This window comes from Petaurus breviceps, unplaced genomic scaffold (assembly GCF_028583685.1).
Source record: "Petaurus breviceps papuanus isolate PSGF00001 unplaced genomic scaffold, PetGlider_PUasm1.0 79, whole genome shotgun sequence".
Lineage (NCBI taxonomy): Eukaryota > Metazoa > Chordata > Mammalia > Diprotodontia > Petauridae > Petaurus > Petaurus breviceps.
This window is the reverse complement of record NW_027186523.1, coordinates 34,406,629-34,427,508: the sequence shown is the minus strand read 5'-3', so window position 1 is coordinate 34,427,508 and position 20,880 is coordinate 34,406,629. Positions and strand designations below refer to the sequence as shown.

Genomic DNA, 20,880 nt, shown 5'->3' with positions numbered 1-20,880 from the left:
ATCAAGGATTATGGTATCATAGATTCAGAGTTTGAAAGGACGTTAGAAGCCATCTAATCCAATCCTCTCATTTAGTAGATGAGGAAACTTTAACTCAGAGAGGTTAGTGACTCACCTAGGGCTGAACAGCCAGTAATTGTCAGAAGTGGGATTTGAACTCAGGTCTTCCTAACTCCCAAGTCCAACACTTTAGCTGTAATATCATGCTGCATCATCAGTTCACATTTTCCAGTTATATTGCACTGTTTGGAAAGAATTTCACATTGAGATAATTTTCACTTTATTAGTCTTTTTAACTGGAAAGTTATTAGTAATATGATCATACTTTGATAATTTGTTTAGTGATTACAATTAGACTGAAAGATATGTAATCAGATTATGAAAGTGCTGTCACCATTCATATTTTTTCCTCATAGTTTAATTGTATTAAATACAGTTGACAGAAAGAGTACTGAATTTGAAACTGTAGGACTTTAGTTCAAATCCTAAGGCTGCTGCTTTTAGTACCTGTGTCACCTTGGGCAAATCACATTACCTCTCTGTGCCTGAGTTTCCTCATTTGTAAATTAAAAGGATAGACAAGATAATTTCTATGGTTATAGCTCTAGAGTCTAAAATCTATGATCTTGGCTGTTATTTTATGAAGATTGAGTAGCAGTTTACTATAACTGCAAGTGTATAGCTAAGATCATCTGTATATATCATCTGTAATAGTAGGGAAGTCAGATATGAGTCATCAGATGTGAGGATGGCTGAATTGGGATCTGCCCAGTTAAGGAGGTTCCCATATTAATGAAGTCAATGTAGAAAATAAATGAAATCTCCAGGTTATTGAGGAAGAGAGGAAAAAGAAAAACCCAAGTACATGATAAAGTCAGTAGCTTCAGTTTCTTATTTCATCAGACAGTTTCATTGGAATTCTTCAGGAATTGCAGAATTTGCTTTTATTCATTTTCTCTCTCTGTCAATCTCTGATGAAGGAGCTTTATTGTTGGATCACATCACTAGTGGGGACCTGTTTCTTCAGATTAAGTTACTTTAACCTGCCTCACTTGGCAAGAAGATAAACATAGGAGACTGAGTCTTTAGGGAGATTTGCACAGCATTTAAAAAAATGTTTTCTTTCTGTCTTTTTTGCTTTTTGGAGGGGAAAGGCAGGGAAGTTGGGGTTAAGTGACTTGCCCAAGGTCACACAGCTAATAAGTGGCAAGTGTCTGAGTCTAGATTTGAACTCAGGTCCTCCTGACTCCAGGGCCAGTGATTCACTGGGCCACCTAGCCACCCCCACACTATTTTTTAGACTGTAAGCCAGCATTCAGTGCAGTCATCAAATATTTCTGATTGAATTTTACACTGGTTCTGCTGCTTATCACCTGTTTGACGTGGGGCAGTCAGGCCATCAATTAGGCTTTTAATCCCTCTGGGCCTCAATTTCTTCATTTATAAAGCCAAGAGGTTGAACTAAATGGTCTATGACATCTCTGTGAACATATAACAATAGCCATCATATTCCAACTTCTAATCATGGCTGCAATTCAAGAATCACATGCTCTCAACAAAACTATTCTGCTAATAATAATAAACGTTTGAATGCATAGTTCATATACATTTGCTTATTAATTAAACAAATATTTTAATACATCTATTGTTTGTGGAGCACAATACTTAATATATGGAAAAAATGGAACATTTAGATAGATGTGGTTCCTGCCTAACAGAGCTTATGATTAAGGAATAAGAATGGCATGCAAACATAGATAACTATAACACACAGCACTGGAGAGCTCCAAAACAAAGTGCTTTGTAAGAGAAAAGAGGAAAGTGTTTCCCACTTCTGGGCAAGGGAGAATTAGGAAAAATTTTATATAAGAGGTTTTATTTGAGTTGCTCTTTGAAGGATGGCTAAGCAGCCCAAAAGATGAGAAGGGGAATGAGAAGACAGGTTAGGCATAAGGAGCAACATTAGCAAAAGGCACAGAAGTAGGAAAGCATAAAGTAGCTTTGGGGTATAGAAGGTAGGCCAGTTTGAGTAGAGCACAGAATATGACTCAGATATAAGGGAAGTCTGGAAAAATAGTATGAGATTATAAATTATACATTAAATGCTAGGAAAAGGAATTTGACATTTCTTCAAGAGGTTGTAGGGAGCTACTGGAGATTTTGGGGCAAAGAGTACATGACAGTGGAGCACTTACTCCTTTAGAGTCTCTTCTCTTTTTGGGACCACAGAGCTCACCTTCCCTTCCTTGCTAGCACTTCACACACTCCCCTCTAATCCCCTGCACCCCTTTTCACCTTTTATGTACCCCGACCATGTTGTAATGCCTGACAAAAAAATATTGATGTGCTTGTAGCAAGGTGCTGGTAGGTTCTGTCCATAATGCCTCATATCTGTCTATTCATTGTCACCTCTACCGCATTTCTTCCTTCACCCCTCTCTCCTTATGTTACTGGTCTCTCTGCCACTGTTGCTGCTTACCTACTGCATATATTCACTCCTCCTATATGTCTGTTGTTTTGGTTGTTTGAAAAGTAAATCTCTTACATTCTGATTTTCTTTCTTAAAAAAAAATGTTTCAAATTCTTTTTTTTTTTTTTAAACATCCATCTTTTTTTATGTATGGCTAAACTCATGCTTGCAGAAGAGGTCATCCTGGGCTGCATCCTGAGCTCCATTGATCTTTGGAACTCCTTTATCTCATTTCCTCCTCCTTTTTCTAGGAGGTTCAGAATAGTTTTGCATTATTTGAATGTCCTTTCCCTTTTATTTGAAAGTGTTTCTCCTGATAATTTGCAAAATTTGTTGTTTGTTAGTTGAGTGGTAAAACTGTGTCTTGAAATTTGCTGACTTTTTTTTCTGGAGGCAATCTGAATTCTTTTGATCAGAATTTTATTTTCTCTTTAGTTATAAGTAATTTTCTTCTATAATTTCTTTTATTATGATGAGGTTTTTTTATCTTACCTGCTTTTCTGGAATACTATGATCCTTAGGTCTGTCTTCAGGATCATGATGTTTTGTTTGCACAGTGAACATATTTTCTTTTAACATTCTTGTTTTTGCTTTTCTTCTTCTAAGGTTGTCCTTTACATATATGAATTTGTATTCCTACTCTGTTATTCACTCTCTTTTTTCTTTGGTGGGGATTGCCATTACCTATTCAAGTCTTTCTATTCTGGTAATTATTTATGTTGTGCAGGCCATTAAATTCTGTTTTCATTATTCTCATTTCTCTTTTAAACCACTCAGAAACAGCATCACGTTTCAGAGGGCTGTCTCATCAAGTGTTGGTTGATTTTCCTTTGTTTTGCATTCACAGATACTTGAAATAGTTTAATACATCTGGATGTGATATTTCCTTCTGTTGTTACTGTTTTTCCTGCTTGATATACTTGTATATGTTTATATATATTTATGTTCAAAGTCTTTGAATGTTCTTCCTGAAATCTTAAGTAATTTAACTCACTTCTCCCCTTATTTACCTTATCACATATGTGCTCTCTCCCTTCTGATAGTGACTTTCTTGGGAGTTGGATCTTAAAGTATCTGCCACCTCCTGTACTGCACAATTTATAGTTCACCAACCTAGGTCTCTGCCCCACCTGCTTTGGATGGTCAGAACTGGCCCCAGTCCTGTATTCACTCCTTTCCTTAGGCTTGGTGGAGTGGTGGAGTACTGCCCAGGCTACACACGCACACACACACACATTTTTCTGTCTAACCTTTTCCACTTCCTCTGTTCCTTCATTCTCTGACCAACAACCAGGAGTTCAAAATTTTGAAGTGCTGTTTTCCCCAGGATTGCCAATTTCAAAATTTTGCCTCACTGGTGCTTGAAAGATTGCTATTCTGGGCTGCTGAAACACTGTGTCCAAGCTGGTTATTAAGGCCTGAGAAATTTTCCGCAACTTAGAGCTGGCATCTCTATAGCACTGGAAAAAAAGGAGGGAGAGCTCTGGTGTGGGGGTTAGTTTTATAAGTCCTTGGGTCTGCTATCGCAGCCTTGATACAAGTAGTGTAGGAGGTGGGAGAGGAGTGCTTAGTGAGATTTAGGATCAGTAAATATTAGTTCATAGTTTGTTTTTTAACTTTCTTTTGGATTCTAGGCGTCCTAGTCCTGAATTTGCTTTATCTTTGGATTTCTGTTTTGGAGAGGTTTAAGAGCTTATGGGAATCAGAGAAAATGTTTAGTCCTCCATCTTGTTCATATAATCAAAAGAAAATTGTCTAATTTACCAGTGATCTCTTAATTGCCAAATCTAATGACTTTTTCCTCAATCCACATTCTTCTTGATAGTTCTGTAGCCTTTGATTATATTATTGATAACGTTTTTCTCCTGGATATTCTTTCTAAGTTCTCCTGACACTGTTCTCTCCTGGTTCTCCTCCTATCTGTCTGAGTGCTCTTACTCAGTCTCTTTTTTTGGGTCTTTGTTCATGTCATTCTCACTAATCCTGGGTGTCCCCCAAGAGTCTTTCCTAAGTCCTCTTTTCCTTGTCTACTTTCTTCCTTGGTAATTTCAGTTCTGATGGCTTCAGTGACCATCCTTATGCATATGATTCTCAGATCTATACTTTTAAGCCCTTTTCCTGACCTCTTTTGCTTTCATCAACTGCCTTTTCTTTAACTGAACATATTTAACATGTTCAAATCAAAGATGTCCAAAACTGAACTTATCTTTCCCCCTATTTCAGATTTCCCCATTACCACTGAGGGCATGCTCAGCTTTCCTTTCATTCTAGCCATTCACCCTCGAATCTTCACTCTCATTTACCTCACATCTCCAATCTGTTTTCAAATCTTTGTCTTTATGTATATAGAGACATGTCCTCTTCACTAACACAGCATCCAGCCCTGTCAGATTCTCATTATCTCATAATCTGTATGACTATGTAGCCTTCTGGTTGGTCTCCCTGCCTCACATTTCCTTACTACTCCAGCCCATCCCTCCACTGAGTTATCTTAATCACCTTTCTAAATTGCAGGTTTCACTATATTATTCCTAGCCCCCAATAAACTCCAGCAGCTGCCTTCTAGGATCAAATCTGTTTGACATGTAAAGCCCATTGTCATTTAAACCCTTATTTACTTTCCAGTCTTTTTGCTTTTTATTCCTCTACATTTACCTTTTGATCCACTGACACTGACCTTGATATTTCTCATATTAGAAACTGTCTCTAAATTCTGTTCCTTTCCACCACCTGTTTTACATTCCTGGAATGCTCTCCCCTCTCCCTTTTGGCTATCCTTTAAGGCTCAGATCGCATCTCCTATTCGAGCCCTTTCTTCCTTTTGCTCCCCCACTGCAATAGTCTTTCTATAATTATCTTCCATTTACATGGTATATGTTTTGTATGTATACTTTTTTCTTGTTGTCTTTTCCTATTAAAATGTTAGTACCTCCAAGTCAGGGACTTTCCTTTTGCCTCTTTTGGTAAACCTAGTGTTTAGCACAGTTCCTAACACTTAACAATTGCTTGTTGATTGACAAACAGAGCAAGATTAGGACAAATGGTAATTAATTTGGCTTTGACAATGTTGCATTTTAATAGCTAGTGAGACATCTGGGTAAAAATAATCCTGTTGTCAGTGTGGATGTGTGTTAAGGGAAGAAGGTCAGACCTGAACCTGTTTGGAAATAATGGTTTTAAGTTATTGAAAACTTATTTTTAAATTTCATGAATCAGAATGTTTATTGGTAGTGTTTCTAGAGAAAGGTTATCTAATGAATTCTTGAGTAAGTGCTAGTTTTCAGTGAAACAAAAGGGTCCTTTTTACATGAGGGTCTCAATCTCTAATAAGCAATGTTCTCTTTTCTAAAAAAAAAGGCATTCAGAAATTTATATTGAAAAAGCCTAGGTTATCTATTGCTTCCTGAACTCTGATTATTCATATCAGGATAGGGGTTGATAGTAAGGAATGTACAATGTTATATCATACGTCTCATTCATATATCTCAAAAGTTCCTCACTGTCCGTTAATTTAATATTATACCACTAAGGCAAGGGAGATAAACCATGCCTATATATATGGTTTCAGTATCAGTGGTATCTAACAAAGAGAGTGCTCTACCTAATTTTTTCCAATTTCTTGAGGAATTAACCCCTTGGTGTTAGAAATTTGGAGCAGAAAATGTAGAAGGAAGCCTATCCTGTCTATAAGAGTGCATACTGAATCAGCATGCTGATCAGAGATCTCACACCAACTTCTTGTCTTTCACTGGGGAAAGATCAGGAGTAAAACAAGATCTTCCATTGTGACCAAATGGTATTGTGATCCCAGTGGATATTCCAAAACAGGACCGATCGATGTGTTTAATCTTTCTATTTCCTAGAGCATCCCCAACCTCCCCTGAATTCAGATTGGTTAGAAATGAAAATTTTATTCAGACATCGAAAATGACTTGTCACAATTACTGTCTTACAATTTGCTTATGCCAGCAAAAACCCGGGCTGCTGACTTGTTGGTGAATCCCCTGGATCCAAGGAATGCAGATAAAATTAGAGTTAAAATTGCTGATCTGGGAAATGCTTGCTGGGTGGTAAGTAGGGAGTATCTCTTTTAGCATATTTTGGTGATTGTTGATTGTTTGGAGTTTTTATTTTTTAACATCTTTAATGCTGCTCTTTCCATTCCAGCACAAGCACTTCACAGAGGATATTCAGACTCGTCAGTATAGGTCCATAGAAGTTTTAATAGGAGCTGGCTACAGTACACCTGCTGATATTTGGAGTACAGCATGTATGGTAAGAAGACACTTCACCATTTCAGTGTGTGAAGTTTAGTAATTCATTTGATTGAGATCATTAAAGACAGAGCTTCCCATTTGTTAATGACAGTGTCCCACAGATTGCAAGAGGATTTCTTTATTTTAAGGGATCTTATGCATTGGAACAGGATGTTGAGGAAGAATTTGAAATATTCTTTCTTTGAACTCACATTTACAGAGCAATTGAAGTATGTCTTAGTGGAGGGAATTCATTCACACATTGATGAATTTACAGATTGAGTCCAAAGAATATCGTAGCTCTCTCTGCCATCTTGTATCTTGTACAATATTTGTCTGTCTTGCTTTCCATTAAGTAAGAATAGATTTGCTGCCATCCCTCCAACACCATTCCCAAACTCCATTTTGACAAATGTTAACAGTGTTGTTATTTGTGGACTGTGATGTAATTTGAGCCCACAATCCTGAGCAAAACCTTTGTGATCTTTCTTCTTGTCTGTCATCATGCTGCTTTCTTTTAAAGATTGTTTTGTGTCTCCCTAAAGGAAGACACTCTCTTTTTTGTCAAGGACTTCATATTATCATTGATTGTGATATTATGTCTAAAGACTATTCTCCAGTGATTAATAACCATTTCAATTCATATTGGCTTCTGAAGAGCTGTAAGGATTAAGATTTTCTGTTACCACTATCCAAGGTCTACACTGAAAACTGTAATTTGGGCACAAGTGATACTTTACTGAATTATCTTTTTTATGTTAAGGTTTAGAAATAAGGATTTATTTTGGGTATGCCTACTTTGTGGGTTTGGGGAAGATGAAACAGTGCTTTCTTTTCCTTTTTTGGTTTAAAAAAATGATATGGCTTGTTATACAAATTCCTCAACCTGCCATTAGTATTCTCCATGATTTGGCTCCAGTATTGCTTTTTGAACAATTCATATTGCTCCCTTGGATGGATGAATAAATGAATGAATAAGAAAGCATCTATTAAGTGTTTTAGACATTTAAAGAGATACTTCCTGCCTTATCCATTTCTAAACCCCAACTCTGAATTACTGCCAGCACCCTCCTTCTTCATTCCTGTTCATGTGCTACTAAATGCTTCAGGTCACACAATTGTATTTAATGGACCTATTATAAATTTGTTATCCAATCTCAACTGCTGCTGTGCAACAGTCTTTTTTATTCTTTTCTGATAGACTCCCTGTTACACACTTTAGAACTTCTATTCCAAACCTTTTCTTCTTCCATCCAGATACTTATAGTACTCTTTCCTTCCCTCTTTCAGGAGAGGAACTTACCTCATCTTTTACTAAGAATATTGAGGCTCTTTATTGTAAGCTTCTTCTTTTCCCCATTGGTGTACCCCATATCCTCTCAACATCATCTCCTATTTTCTTGAACTCATTTTCTTTAGTCTTAGATAAAGAGACAGGCCTTTGTCTTTCTAAGATTGACCTTTCTGCTTGTGCCTATGATCCCATCCCCTCTTGTTTCCTCCTTCCTTTTGCTCATCCCCCCTCCAAATTTCAGTTTCCTTTTATCTCCTGCCTTATCTGCTGTCCACAAATCTTCCTATATCTCCCTCAACCTGAAAGAATCTTCACTTGACTCAGCTGTCCTTTCAAGTTGCCATCCTATATATTTCCTCCATTTGACAGCCAACTCAAAGAAAAAGCTATTTACATCTCATTGCCTCTACTTTGTCCTCCTCTGTACTGGATTGTGACCCCACACTCTATGGAAACTGTAATTTCTGAGATTATCAACAATCTCTTTGTTGCTAAATCCTATGATATTTTCACTGTCTATGTTTCTTGATTTCTGTGAAGTGTTTGACAGTTTTGATCCCCCCCCTTTCCTGAGTACATCTTTTACTTGAATTTTCATGTCTTTGCTCTCTCCTGGTGTTTGTGACCATTCCTTCTAGCCTTCTTTCCTTTCGTGATTTGTATCTCTTTCCTGCTGTATCAGTGTATCCTAGAATTTTGTTTTAGGTCTTCTTTCTTTTTATATCTGTTGGTGAACATATCAGCCCCCATTACTTTTATGTCTCTGTATACAGCTCCCATTTATCTTCTAGACTTTAGTCCCACATCTCCAACTATCTTCTAGATATTACCACTAGGATATCCTTTAGGCATCTCAAACTTGTCATGTTTAAATTAGAAGCCATTATCTCTCTCCTATCCACCCCCTTCCTCACATGCCTATTTCTTTTGAGAGGATCACTATCCTTATAGTTATTTAGATTTGTAACATCAGAGTCTTCACTCTCCCTCATCTTCCCTTCCTCCCATATCCAATAAGTCATGAGTCTTATCAATTTTACCTTTATAAGATCTTTTCCATATAAAAGATCTGCATGTATTCAGTCATTTGGCACCGTTCAGGCTCTCATCGCCTGTCATGTAGACTACAGCATCCTTATTGGTCTGTCTTCTTTAATCCATCTATTCCAAAACTTTTCTTTTTCCATCAAGATACCTATACCACTCTTTCCTCCCCTCTTTCAGGAGAGGAACTCACCTCATCCAGAGGCATTATTCAGAGCCCTGCTATTGCTGCTCCTACTGCTTAGTTGTGACCATGTTCATCTCCTACAAAAGCATTTTCCGTAGTTCCCAATGCTTTTAGGTTAAATTCAAACTCTTCTTTTTGTTGTTTAAAGCGTTTCACAGAAAGATAGATCCTAGCCTATCTGTCCAGACTGATTTCACATTACTCCTCTTCAGAAATTTCACATTCCAGCCAGACCGGCCCATCTGTTGCTCTCCCTGTCCAGTATTCCATCTCCCAGTTATGTGGTTTTGCATTCCCATGCTTAGAATGTGATTATCTCCTTGTTTCTTCCCCATGGAATCCGTACCTCCCTTGAGCCTCCTACATCAGACTTTTTCTTATCCTCTGAAATTTCTTTGTATTTACTTGTATATATTTTATTTTTTTCATGTACATGTTGTTCCCCACTCTGACCAGTAGAATTTGTCCTTGAGGGCAAAGAATGTTTCTTATATTTGTATCCTTGGGACCTTGACTTTTTATATCTTTGTTCTCTCCTTGTATGACTGACCATTCATTCTAGCTTTCTTTACTCCTTCAAGATTCATATCCCTTTCTTGTCACACAGGTACCTAGTGAATGCTCATTGAGTTGAATCAAATGTCTATATTGATATGATTTGTTTCTACCAGTCATTGGATTAGGATCTCACATGTGAAGCACCAACTCTTTTTTTTCATTTGATATTATTTTTATTTATTTCTTTAAATATTTCCCAATTACATATGATTAAATTTTTTTTTGTTTTTTGCTTTTTTGAGGGCAGTTGGGGTTAAGTAACTTGCTCAAGGTTACACGGCTATTTTTTTTTGTGTGTGTGTGTGTTAAGTGTCTGAGTCTAGATCTGAACTCAGGTCCTTCCGATTCTGGGGCCGGCGCTCTACTCACTGTGCCACCTAGCTGCCCCAACATATGATTTTTTAACAGTCTTTAAAACCCTGAGTTCCAAATTCTCTCCCCTTTTCCTGCCCTTTCCCCTTTCCCAAGAAAGACAAGCAACCTTACACCAACTATACATGTAAAGTCATGAAAAACATATCTCCAAATCAGCCCTCCAGCAACAAAAAACACAGATTAAAAAAGGAAAAAAAGAAAAACAAAGAAAATGGAAAAAGCACATCCCAGTCTGCACTCAGGGTTTACCATTTCCCTCTCTGAGGGTAGACAGCATTCTGCTATCATGCATCCCCTGGAATTGTCCTAGACCACCATTCCAGTCAAAGTAGCCAACACAGCCAGTCATCCTCACACTTTCATCACTGTGTAAAATGTTTTCCCAGCTCTGCACGCCCCACTTTTCATGAGTTCATATAAGTCTTCTGAAAATCCTGCCCAATATGATTGCTGTGAGGTAGTACCTTAGAGTTGTTTTAATTTGCATTTCTCCAGTCAGTAGTGATTTAGAGCATTTTTTCATGTAATTATTGATAACTTTAATTTCTTCTTCTGAAAACTGCGTGTTCTATCATTTACCATTTATCAACTGGGGAATGGTTTACTTATAAATTTGGCCCATTCTCTATATATTTGAAAAATGAGGCCTTTTCTTTATCAGAGAAGATTGCAGTAAAGATGTTTTTTACCCAGTTTTCTATTTTCCTTCTAGTTTTTTGGCTGCATTAGTTTTGTTTATACAAAAGCTTTTAAATTTCGTATAATTGAAAATATCCATTTTACTTCCTTTGATCCTCTCTGTTTCTTGTTTGGTCATAAACTCTCCTTATCCACAGGTCTGACAAGTACATTTTTCCAAGCTTCCTAATTTACTTATGATATCATCCTTTATATCTAAATCATGTACCCATCATCTTGATACATGCTGTGAGATGTTGGTCTATACCTAGTTTCTGCCAAACTACTTTCTAGTTTCCTCAGTAATTTTTGTTGGCTATTGAATTCTTGTCCTGAAAGCTTGAGTCTTTAGATTTATTAAACACTAGATTACTGTGGTAATTTACTACTGTGTATTTTGTACCTAATCTATTCTACTGATTCTCCACTCTATTTCTTAGCCAGTACCGGATTGTTTTGATGATTATTGCTTTGTAATACATTTGGAAATGTGGTACTACTAGGCAATTTACATTTTTATGAGGTCTTGATTGTAGCTGTTTTACCTCATTGTATTCTGATTTTATGTCTTGATTTTCCCTTTTACACTAGTAGACTTTATGGTCAGGTTCTTTTTTTGTCGTTTGCTCATTTTACCGCCCTGTTTCTTGATTTTGAATTTTATATTAAAGTTGTGCCCTCTTCCTAGTGGGAGGGGGTGTCAAAAGGGAGAAACACTGTCTCCAGCTTCAGGCTTTTTCCACACAGCTTTTTTTCAGAGCTAGTTCTGGGGGTTTGAAAGTTTTTGGTATTTCCACGGTGGTGTGATCTAGGGAGAGATAAAGTCACTGCTTTCCTGGTCTGTACTCTGGTCCTTACCTTAGAAAGGCCCTTGATCCCTTGATACTGGAAACTATACTGTTCCTTAGGGTCCCTGATCACTTGGAACCAGAAGTAATATTGCTCTTCAAAACCCCCAGCTCCTTTGGAACTGGAAGTGATACTATTCCTCAAGGCTCCTGTTCCCCTTGTGACCAAAAGCAGTATTGCTCCTCCCGACTTTTTCTCCCTCTTGACTGAAAGTATTTCTCTCCACCCTTGAACTATGTTCAAAGCTAGAAGTGGGTAATAGAATTGCCATATGACATCTGGTCCTGCATCCACTGCTAGCACAGAGGTCCCCTGTAATCTCCTTCTGCCCAGTTGCCATATCCCTTTACTGTCTCTGACTTGAGAGCTCCTGATGCTTCTGGTGCCGGTGCTTCTGTCTCCACCATCTAGTCCCGCCACTGGGGACATTCATCCACTTGGAATCTGGGCCAGCTTCTACCCCATTGTCATAAATCTCTCTTTCCTATGTCCTAAGTTGTCTTGGGATGAAAAAAATGTCTCACCCTTAGTTTTTATTGATTCTGCTACTCCAGAATTTTATTTGAGGTGTTATTTTAAAGTTGTTTGGAGGGGAATGTTGGGAGAGCTCAACTGAGAGCTTCTTGCTGTTGTTTATTCATGGTCTAAAAAATTGGATCATTTTTGATGCATGCTTTTATGCTAGTATACTTCAAAATGTGTGATGAGGAATATTTTTTCCCCATTTAATTAAGTTTTTCTCCAGATTTATGAGTCTATGAGTCCATCTTTTATGACATTATGTCTATAATTTCTATACCTTTCAGTCCCTCTTCTTAAGAGTCTTTCTGTTCAAAGACCGTTCCTTTGCCATCCTCTGCCCACATCTTCTTGGGTTGTCATCATCATAAATGCAACATCCAAGTTTTTAGAAACTGAAAAGAAAATGAGTTGTATAACCAAAATGGCAACAGAAGTATCATGGCAAATTATTTCTTGAAGATTCTAATTTATAACAACAAAAAAAGCTGTAATCCTACTGCAGAAATCTCTAGTATCATTTCCTTTTAGAAATTACTCTGGTATATTGAAAGGAATGGAAGAATACACTTCATTCAAGAGAGACAGAAAGAGATAATGATGATGGTGATGATGAGAATGATGGTGGTGGTGGTGGTGATGATGATGATGATGTCATCTGCCAGTGAGGGTAGTAGTAAGGGAGTTCACAGTCCAATGAGTGAGACAGTATGCATGCAACTATGTACAAACAAAATATAGAGAGGATAATTTGGAGATGGTCTCAGAGGGAAGACAATAAAGGCAGACTAGAAAAATCTTTTTGCAGAAGGTGAGACTTCAACTGAGACTTGGAGGTCAGGAGGCAGAGATGAGGAGGGAGAGTTCCTGCTTTGGGGTTCAGCCAGGTAAAAGGTTCAGTCAGGAACTGAAGTGTTGTGTGGTGAGACCAAGGAGGCCAGTGTCATTAGATTGCAAAGTAAAAAGGGAATAAATATCAGAAGGTCGGAAAGCTAGGAAGAGGTTATGAAGGTTGTGAAGGGCGTTAAAAACAAAACAGGATATTATCTTTGATCCTAAAAATGATAGGAGCCACTGGAGTTTAGGGAATAAAGGTGTGTCATGGTCAGAGTGAGAGATGGATTGGCATAGGAAGATGTGAGGTAGGGAGATTGGTCCTGGCCCTTAACTGGGAATATTCACAGGGTTGTGTCCCAGCCCCTTTTCTCTTCTTCCTCTTTATTCTTTCTCTTAGTTAACATTGGTTCCCTTAGGTTTAATTATCATTTCTATGCAAATGACTCCCAGTGTGTGTGTGTATCTCAGGTCCAGTCTTCTCCTTGAACTTTAGTCCCACATTGCCAGTTGTCTGTTGGACATTTCAGAGTGTTCCAAATAAATTTTAAATTCACTGTCTAAAATTGAATTAATTGTTCCCAAACACTCCCTTCTTCCAAATTTCACAAATTCTTTTTTTTCTTTTTATGAATGCTTTATTAGCTTCTAGTTTACATCATTCATTTCCGCAAGATTTTTAGTTACAAATTTTCTCCGTTTTTCCCCTACCCACCATCCCAAAATAGCGATCCCACTGGATATCCCCTCCTCCAATCTGCCCTCTCCCATATCTTCTCCCATACCCCCTCTGATTTTCCAGTAGGGCATGGTGGATCTCTATGCCCCAGTGCCTGTGTATCTTATTTCCCAGTTACATGTAAAACAATATTAATAATAGTATATATATATATATATATATATATATATATATATTTAAACATTTGATTTTAAAATCTTGAATTCCAGATTCATTGCCTTCCTCCCTTGTCACCCACCTTACTGGGAAGATAAGCAGTTCAATATAAGTTGTACATGTGTAGCTATGCAACACATTTCCATAGTGGATATATTGTAAAAGACTGACTATATTTCCCTCCTTCCTATCCCACCTCCCACTTGTTCTATTCTCTATTTTGATCCTGTCCCTTTTCAAAAGTGGGTGTTTCCAACTTTCCTCCCCCACCAGCCTGCACTCCCTTCCACCATCCCCCCTCTCATCCCCTTCCCCCCTACTCTCCTGTAGGGTGAGATACCCTATTTAGTGTGTATGTCATTCCCTCCCTAAGCTAAATTCAATGAGAATTAGTTTGACTCATTGCTTTTTGCGTTCCTGTTCTTCCTCTCCATTGTAACCATTTTCCCTTGCCTCTTCTATGTAAGATGGTTTGCCCCATTCTGTCTCTCCCCATCTCTCATTATATACCTCTTTCACCTTTTAATTTCACCTTTTAAGTATCATCCCTTTCTCTTCAATTGGTCCTGTGCCCTCTATTTATATATACCTGTACACATATATACACATATTCGCATATGTATTCATACGCCTATATACCCTCCTATATAGACATATATATGTATGTATGTGTGTATATAGATAAGATAGATACATTTCTATTCCCTTCAACTATTCTTGTACTGAGAAAAGGTTCATAAATTACAATTATTGTTTTTCCATGTAGGAATATAAATAGTTCAACGTTGATAAGTTCCTTATGATTTCTTTTCCCTGTTTACCTTCTCATGCTTCTCTTGCTTCTTGTATCTGAATGTCAAATTTTCTATTCAACTCTGATTTTTTCATCAAGAATGCTTGAAAGTCCTCTATTCCATTGAATGACCATATTTTCCCCTGAAACATGATACTCAGTTTTGCTGGGTAGGTGATTCTTTGTTTTAATCCCAGCTCCTTTGACCTCCGGAATATCATATTCCAAGCCCTTCCATCCCTCAGTGTAGAAACTGCCAGATCCTGTGTTATCCTGATTGTGTTTCCACAATATTCAAATAGTTTCTTCCTGGCTGCTTGTAATATTCTCTCCTTGATCTGGGAATTCTGGAACCTGGCTATAATATTCTTAGGAGTTTTCTTTTTGGGATCTTTTTCAGGAGGTGATGGGTGGATTTTTTCAACCTCTGTTTTGCCTTCTGGTTCTAAAACATCAGGGCAGTTTTCCTTGAGAATTTCTTGAAGGATGATTTCTAGGTCCTTTTTTCGATCATGGCTTTCAGGTAGTCTAATAATTTTTAAATTATCTCTCCTGGATCTATTTTCCAGGTCAGTGGTTTTTCCAGTGAGATATTTCACATTACCTTCTATTTTTTCACTTGTTTGGATCTGTTTAACAGCATCTTGATTTCTCATAAAGTCATTAGCTTCCATTTGCCCCAGTCTAATTCTCAAGGAATGATTCTCTTCATGAGCTTTTGAGATTCTTTTTCCATCTGGCAAATTTGGCTTTTTAAGGCATTCTTCTCCTCATTGTCTTTTTGAGCCTCTTTTGCCATCTGAGTTAGTCTATTTTTTAAGGTGTTATTTTCTTCAGTCAGGTTGTTGACTCTATTTTCATAATTTTCTTGCCTTGTTCTCATTTCTCTTCCCAGTTTTTCCTCTACTTAATTGATTTTCAAAATCCTTCTTAAGGTCCTCTGTGGCCTGTAACCAGCTCGTATTTTTCTTGGAAGCTTTTGGTGCAGGAGCTCTGACTTCACTGTCTTCTTCCTTTTCCATGCTTTGATCCTTTTTGTCCCCAAAATAGGAGTCTAATGTTGGATTCCTCTGGTTTGCTTCCCTCATTTGCTCATGTTGCCACTCAATTACTTGACTTTTGAGCTTTTTGCCACAGTAGGACTCTGCCACCAGACAGGGGAGCTTCGTACCAAATGCTGGGGTTTTCTCAGCTGCTGAAGGTATTCAATGGGTGCCCTCTCTGAAGCCTTCACATGCTCTGGCAAGCTGGTCACACACCCTAGGACCTCCACCCTAGACCACAATCCAGATCCAAGCAGGTTAAAGCAAGAGTTATTACCCCTCAGACTGGTCGCTTGGTCCCCTTACACTCTGCAGGCCAGGACCTGAAGCTGACACATGGCAGTGGCTGCTGCGGCGCCTCAGCGGCTTCTCCCTGTAGGGGATAAAGGCCAACTGCACTCCCAAACTACTGGATCCCAAAGTTCACACTGCGCTGACCTCTCACTTTGTCCTTAGCATCTATGGGTTGATAATTCTGGAAACCGCCACAGCTGCTTATGATCTGAAGTCCCTTCAGCCAGTGGCTGGTTAGGCCTGCCCTTATGCTAAGACCTCTGGCTTGTACAGGGCTGGGTGTTCGGCTCCCAGAGCACTGAGCTGGCCCCTTCCTACTGGCCTGCAGGGCTTTCTTCAGTGGGTGGTTAGCTTCTCTGTGTCATTTTGTGGGTTCTGTCGCTCCAAAGTTTGTTCAGAGTCACCTTTTACATGAATTGGGGGAGGTGGAAGCCGGAATCCCTCAGGAGTCCTGTTTTAACTCCACCATCTTGACTCCGCCCCCAATTTCTGTCAAAGGTTCTGCCATCTTTCCATTCTCCTAGGTATTTAACCTCAACATTATCCTTGAATTCCCACTTTCTCTTACCTCCTCATATCCATTCATCTGCCAAATCTTGCTGTTTCTACCTTTACAATGTCTCTCGAATCCAGCCTGTTCTTTCTTGTCACTGCTATTTAATGCCTTAGGTCAGGCCCTCCTCACCTCTTGCTTAAATTATTGTAACAGGTTCCTAATTGGTCTTCTTTCCTCAAATCTCTTACCACTCTAATCCATCCTACACACTGCTAATAAATTAATTTTCCTTTAAAACATTTCTGACCATGTACTCAGGCAACTCAGTGGCTTCCTAGTTCCTGTAGAAATCCTCTGTGTAGATTTTTTATCCCTGTATAACGTAGCCTCAGTCTCTCTTTTCAGACTCATTAAATGTTACTTTCCCACACTCTTAGGTTCAGTCAAATTGGTCTTCTCATTGTTTCTCTCTAAGTCTATTCTATCACTCACATTTCCACTCCCTTACACTGGCCAGTCCCCATGCTTGAATGGTACTTTCTTCTTACCTCCTTGTAGGTTCCCTGTCTTCCCCTAAGATGTGGATTAAATACCATCTTCTAAATGAATCCTTTACTGTTTCTTGCCCCTCACTTCCTGCCCCACACTTCAAGTGGCCTTCCTCCTCACTACCTTATGTGAAACTACTTCGTATTTACTTGTAATTGTTCGCTTTATATTTGTGATATGTATATCTATATGTATACATAGGATGTAGACACACACAGACACACACGTTGTCTCCTCCATTAGAATGTAAACTTCTAGTGAGTTTGGGTTTTTTAATTCTTTATACTTGTAGCCACAGTCTCTAGTACAGTGCCTGGCATATAATAGATACTTAATAAATACTTGTTGGTTGATCAAGTCATTTGAAAAGAGTTTAGTGCCTGGGATTTAGCACTTGTTTTCTTATTTCCAAGTTTAGTGGTTGGGTTTGTTTGTTTTTTGGAGGGGGGACGGCAAGGCAATTGGGGTTAAATGACTTACCCAAGGTCACACAGCTAGTTAAATGTCACATGTCTGAGGCCGAATTTGAACCTAGATCCTCCTGAATCCAGGGCCAGTGCTCTATTCACTATACCACCTAGCTACCCCATAGTACTTTTTGTGTTGTAGTCTCCTATGAAGCACAGGATACTTCAGTAGAAAGTAAAGCTCATTCTTTGTTATGGAAACTGAGAACTGTCCCTACTTGCCCGATTTGAACCAAATAAATGTTCTTTTTGGACTTAAAAGAAAGCATTGTGTTTGTAAGTACTTCACTGCTATCTTGCTAAAAGCCATTCCTGAATAGATGCTCCATTGACTCCCAGAACAGTATTTGATATATTGGAGCTAAAAGAAAGAATTGTGCTGCCAGAGTTACACTTTTAGTCTCATGAGTCTATTCGTTAAAGGTATCTTTTACCAGCACTAAGATGTTATTTGCCAGTGTTTAGAGTCACTTAGGTCATCTGGCCCCTCCTTCTTCCCCAGTCAACCATATTCTCATTTGGTATTACCTTAGAGAGGACAGGGTTGTGCTTGTGGCAGATGCTGCTTATGTGGAAGTTTTTGAAGATTGTGCTTTGTTTGTTATTGCCCATCAACCTTTGACCCTGCATCATAACATGAGAGCTGCCTTACAACAAAATAAAAGCCTATGTACCATTATACAAAAATATTTGCATTTATGAAAAGTTAACATTAATTAGTTCCTTCTTTTGGGCTCCTAACCCACTCCCCCACCTCTGCTCTGTTCCACTCTACCCCTAGAGCTGGCTTTGGGGCAGGGGTCTTTTTATGGCATGAGAAATGCAAATGCTCAGTAACTGTGACATAATGATACTGACATTGGTGACAGTGGTGAACTTCCCTCTGTAAGCAAAGGAGTAGTTACTATATCCTTGACCACCTCTCAATATAGTAAAACATGGTCATTTAGAATATGGGAAGGGGAAAAACACCTGGCTAAAGATTTAATTACCTGGTACTTTCATAATGAGGAATCATCATTTGTTTTATTGTGTTTTCAGTAAGTTCATTCATACTGTGACTGTATAGATCCTGAGCCTCTGTGGGAAAAATAAAGAAAACCGTGATCCCCATCACCTTGTGTCTAGTGTGGGTGGGTCACATTAGCCATCCTAACAATGTTTGTGTGGTTACTTTTGCTCAGGAAAGGGGAGGGCTATAGGTGCTCCCTCTTAATCTTGTGAAGGGTATATTTAGGGATGTATATGTAGAGCCTATATCAGATTGTATACTGTCGTGGGGAGGGGGGGAAAATTTGGAACTCAAAATCTTATGGAAGTGAATGTTGAAAACTAAAAATTAATTTAAAAAATAAAATATAGGGGAGGCTAGGTGGCACAGTGAATAGAGCACCAGCCCTGGAGTTAGGAGGATCTGAGTTCAAATCTGGCCTCAGACACTTGACACACTTACTAGCCATGTGACTTTGGGCAAATCACTTAATACCTCAATTGTCCTCCAAAAAGCAAAATATATATAGGTAATGAGGGATACTTTTGACACCATGTAGCAGTCTGAGACTGACTCACTGACTCAATTGACTCAGGGACACCACTTCAATTTTACTTTTTGTAAAATGATGATAATGCTCACCACCTTCCTCCTTCACTAAGGAGCAATGACATTTTAAGAACACTTAGAGCTTTTTGGCTGAGGGTGAAAAAATCTAGTGTTAAGTCCATAAGAAAAAATACACTGCTCTTTCTGTATAAGGACCAGTTTAATAACTCATTGTAGTATCTTTTTGAATTATGTCATCTGTTGTGTTCTAGGCATTTGAACTTGCAACTGGAGATTATTTGTTTGAACCACATTCGGGTGAAGACTATTCCAGAGATGAAGGTGAGCTTCTCTTGTTCTTGAAGACTTAAACTCGGCACAGCTCTTTCTTTTTTTTAAGCAATTGGGGTTAAGTAACTTACTCAGGGTTACACGGCCAGTTATTTCTGGGTGTGGTGCTAAGTATCTGAGCCCGGATTTGATCCCCAGGTCATCCCGACACTGGAGCCAGTGCCCTTACTCGCTGAGCCACCTGGCCGCCCCTAAGCAATTGTGGTTAAGTAACTTGCTCAAGGTTACATGGCCAGGTGTTTCTGGGTGGGTGCTAAGTGTCTGAGCCTGGATTCGATCCCAGGTTATCCCGACTCTGGGGCCGGTGCTCTTACTCACTGTGCTACCTGGCTGCCCCAACAGCTCTCTTTCTGAGATATATAATTCCTAGAGAGTGGTTTTGTCCATAAACAAGCTATACCTTGGTTTCCAAACATAAACTGAGATTTTTTCCTTTTAGTTTTAAGCCACATCAGTAGCAGTAGATGGGCAGACCCCATCCAGCAGTCACAGGCAGCTTACTTAAGAACAGACTGAAGGAACTAAGCTCCTCTCCCTGTAAGACTTGCATATGAGTGAAATTTGACTGAGAAATAACATTGTATTAGTTATGAAGCCCCACACATTTGAGCTTTGCTTTATTCCTCTTAATTTGTATTGATGTGGTAATATAGAGCTACTGATTTGTGTACTCTTTAAAATAACTGATAACTATTTACAAATAAGTAATCCATGCTTGAAATTCATTGGTAAAACTGTCCATTTCCATGCTTATTTGCCTGTGATGCCTATGGCATTGGTAACCTGGGCATCATTTGCTGTTTGTTTATGCTACTAATGATGCCAGACCTCTGCCAGTCCCAGAAACTACTGCATGGATTTGCTGCAAACTTTGTTGATTTGACTCTGTTTCAAATTTTTTACTAATTCTATTTTCTTATTTTTATCCCATCTCTCCCCCTGACCCCTCTTCCCTTCCCCATATCCTTTTTTTTTCTCTCCTTCATAGACCATATAGCACACATCATAGAGCTTCTAGGCAGTATCCCAAGGCACTTTGCTCTGTCTGGAAAATATTCTCGGGAATTCTTCAATCGCAGAGGTAGTACCTCTTCTTTTTGAAAGGTGCCACGATGCAGACAGAAATGGAATGGAAACTACTGGTAGTAGCCTACCTATACTGCTAAAAAAAAGGGGGGGGGGAGGAGTGGGGTAGGGCATTGCCCCAGATTGAAAAATTAATCCCCACAGAATTTATATTCCGATCAGAAAGGTAATATGGACTGCAACTGGAAATACCGTTGCAAGTCATTTAAAAAAATATATTCTCAGCAAAATCTAGCACTTGTATTCTTCTTCAGTGCTATGTCTCTGTACTTCTTTCCAACTCTGCCTTCTAAATTTGACAG

General features: G+C 38.7%; 1 protein-coding gene across 3 annotated transcripts in view; it reads left to right on the top strand.

The window, feature by feature from the left end:
• The window catches only part of LOC138175909 (SRSF protein kinase 2), a 99,982-nt gene that overhangs the window by 43,813 nt on the left and 35,289 nt on the right, over positions 1-20,880 (top strand). For all 3 annotated transcript variants that reach the window (XM_069106575.1, XM_069106573.1, XM_069106574.1), the window contains exons 10-13: positions 6,440-6,540; positions 6,638-6,745; positions 19,414-19,483; positions 20,481-20,573. In XM_069106575.1, coding sequence (XP_068962676.1) covers positions 6,440-6,540; positions 6,638-6,745; positions 19,414-19,483; positions 20,481-20,573 — 372 coding nt within the window. The remainder of the gene's footprint in view (positions 1-6,439; positions 6,541-6,637; positions 6,746-19,413; positions 19,484-20,480; positions 20,574-20,880) is intronic.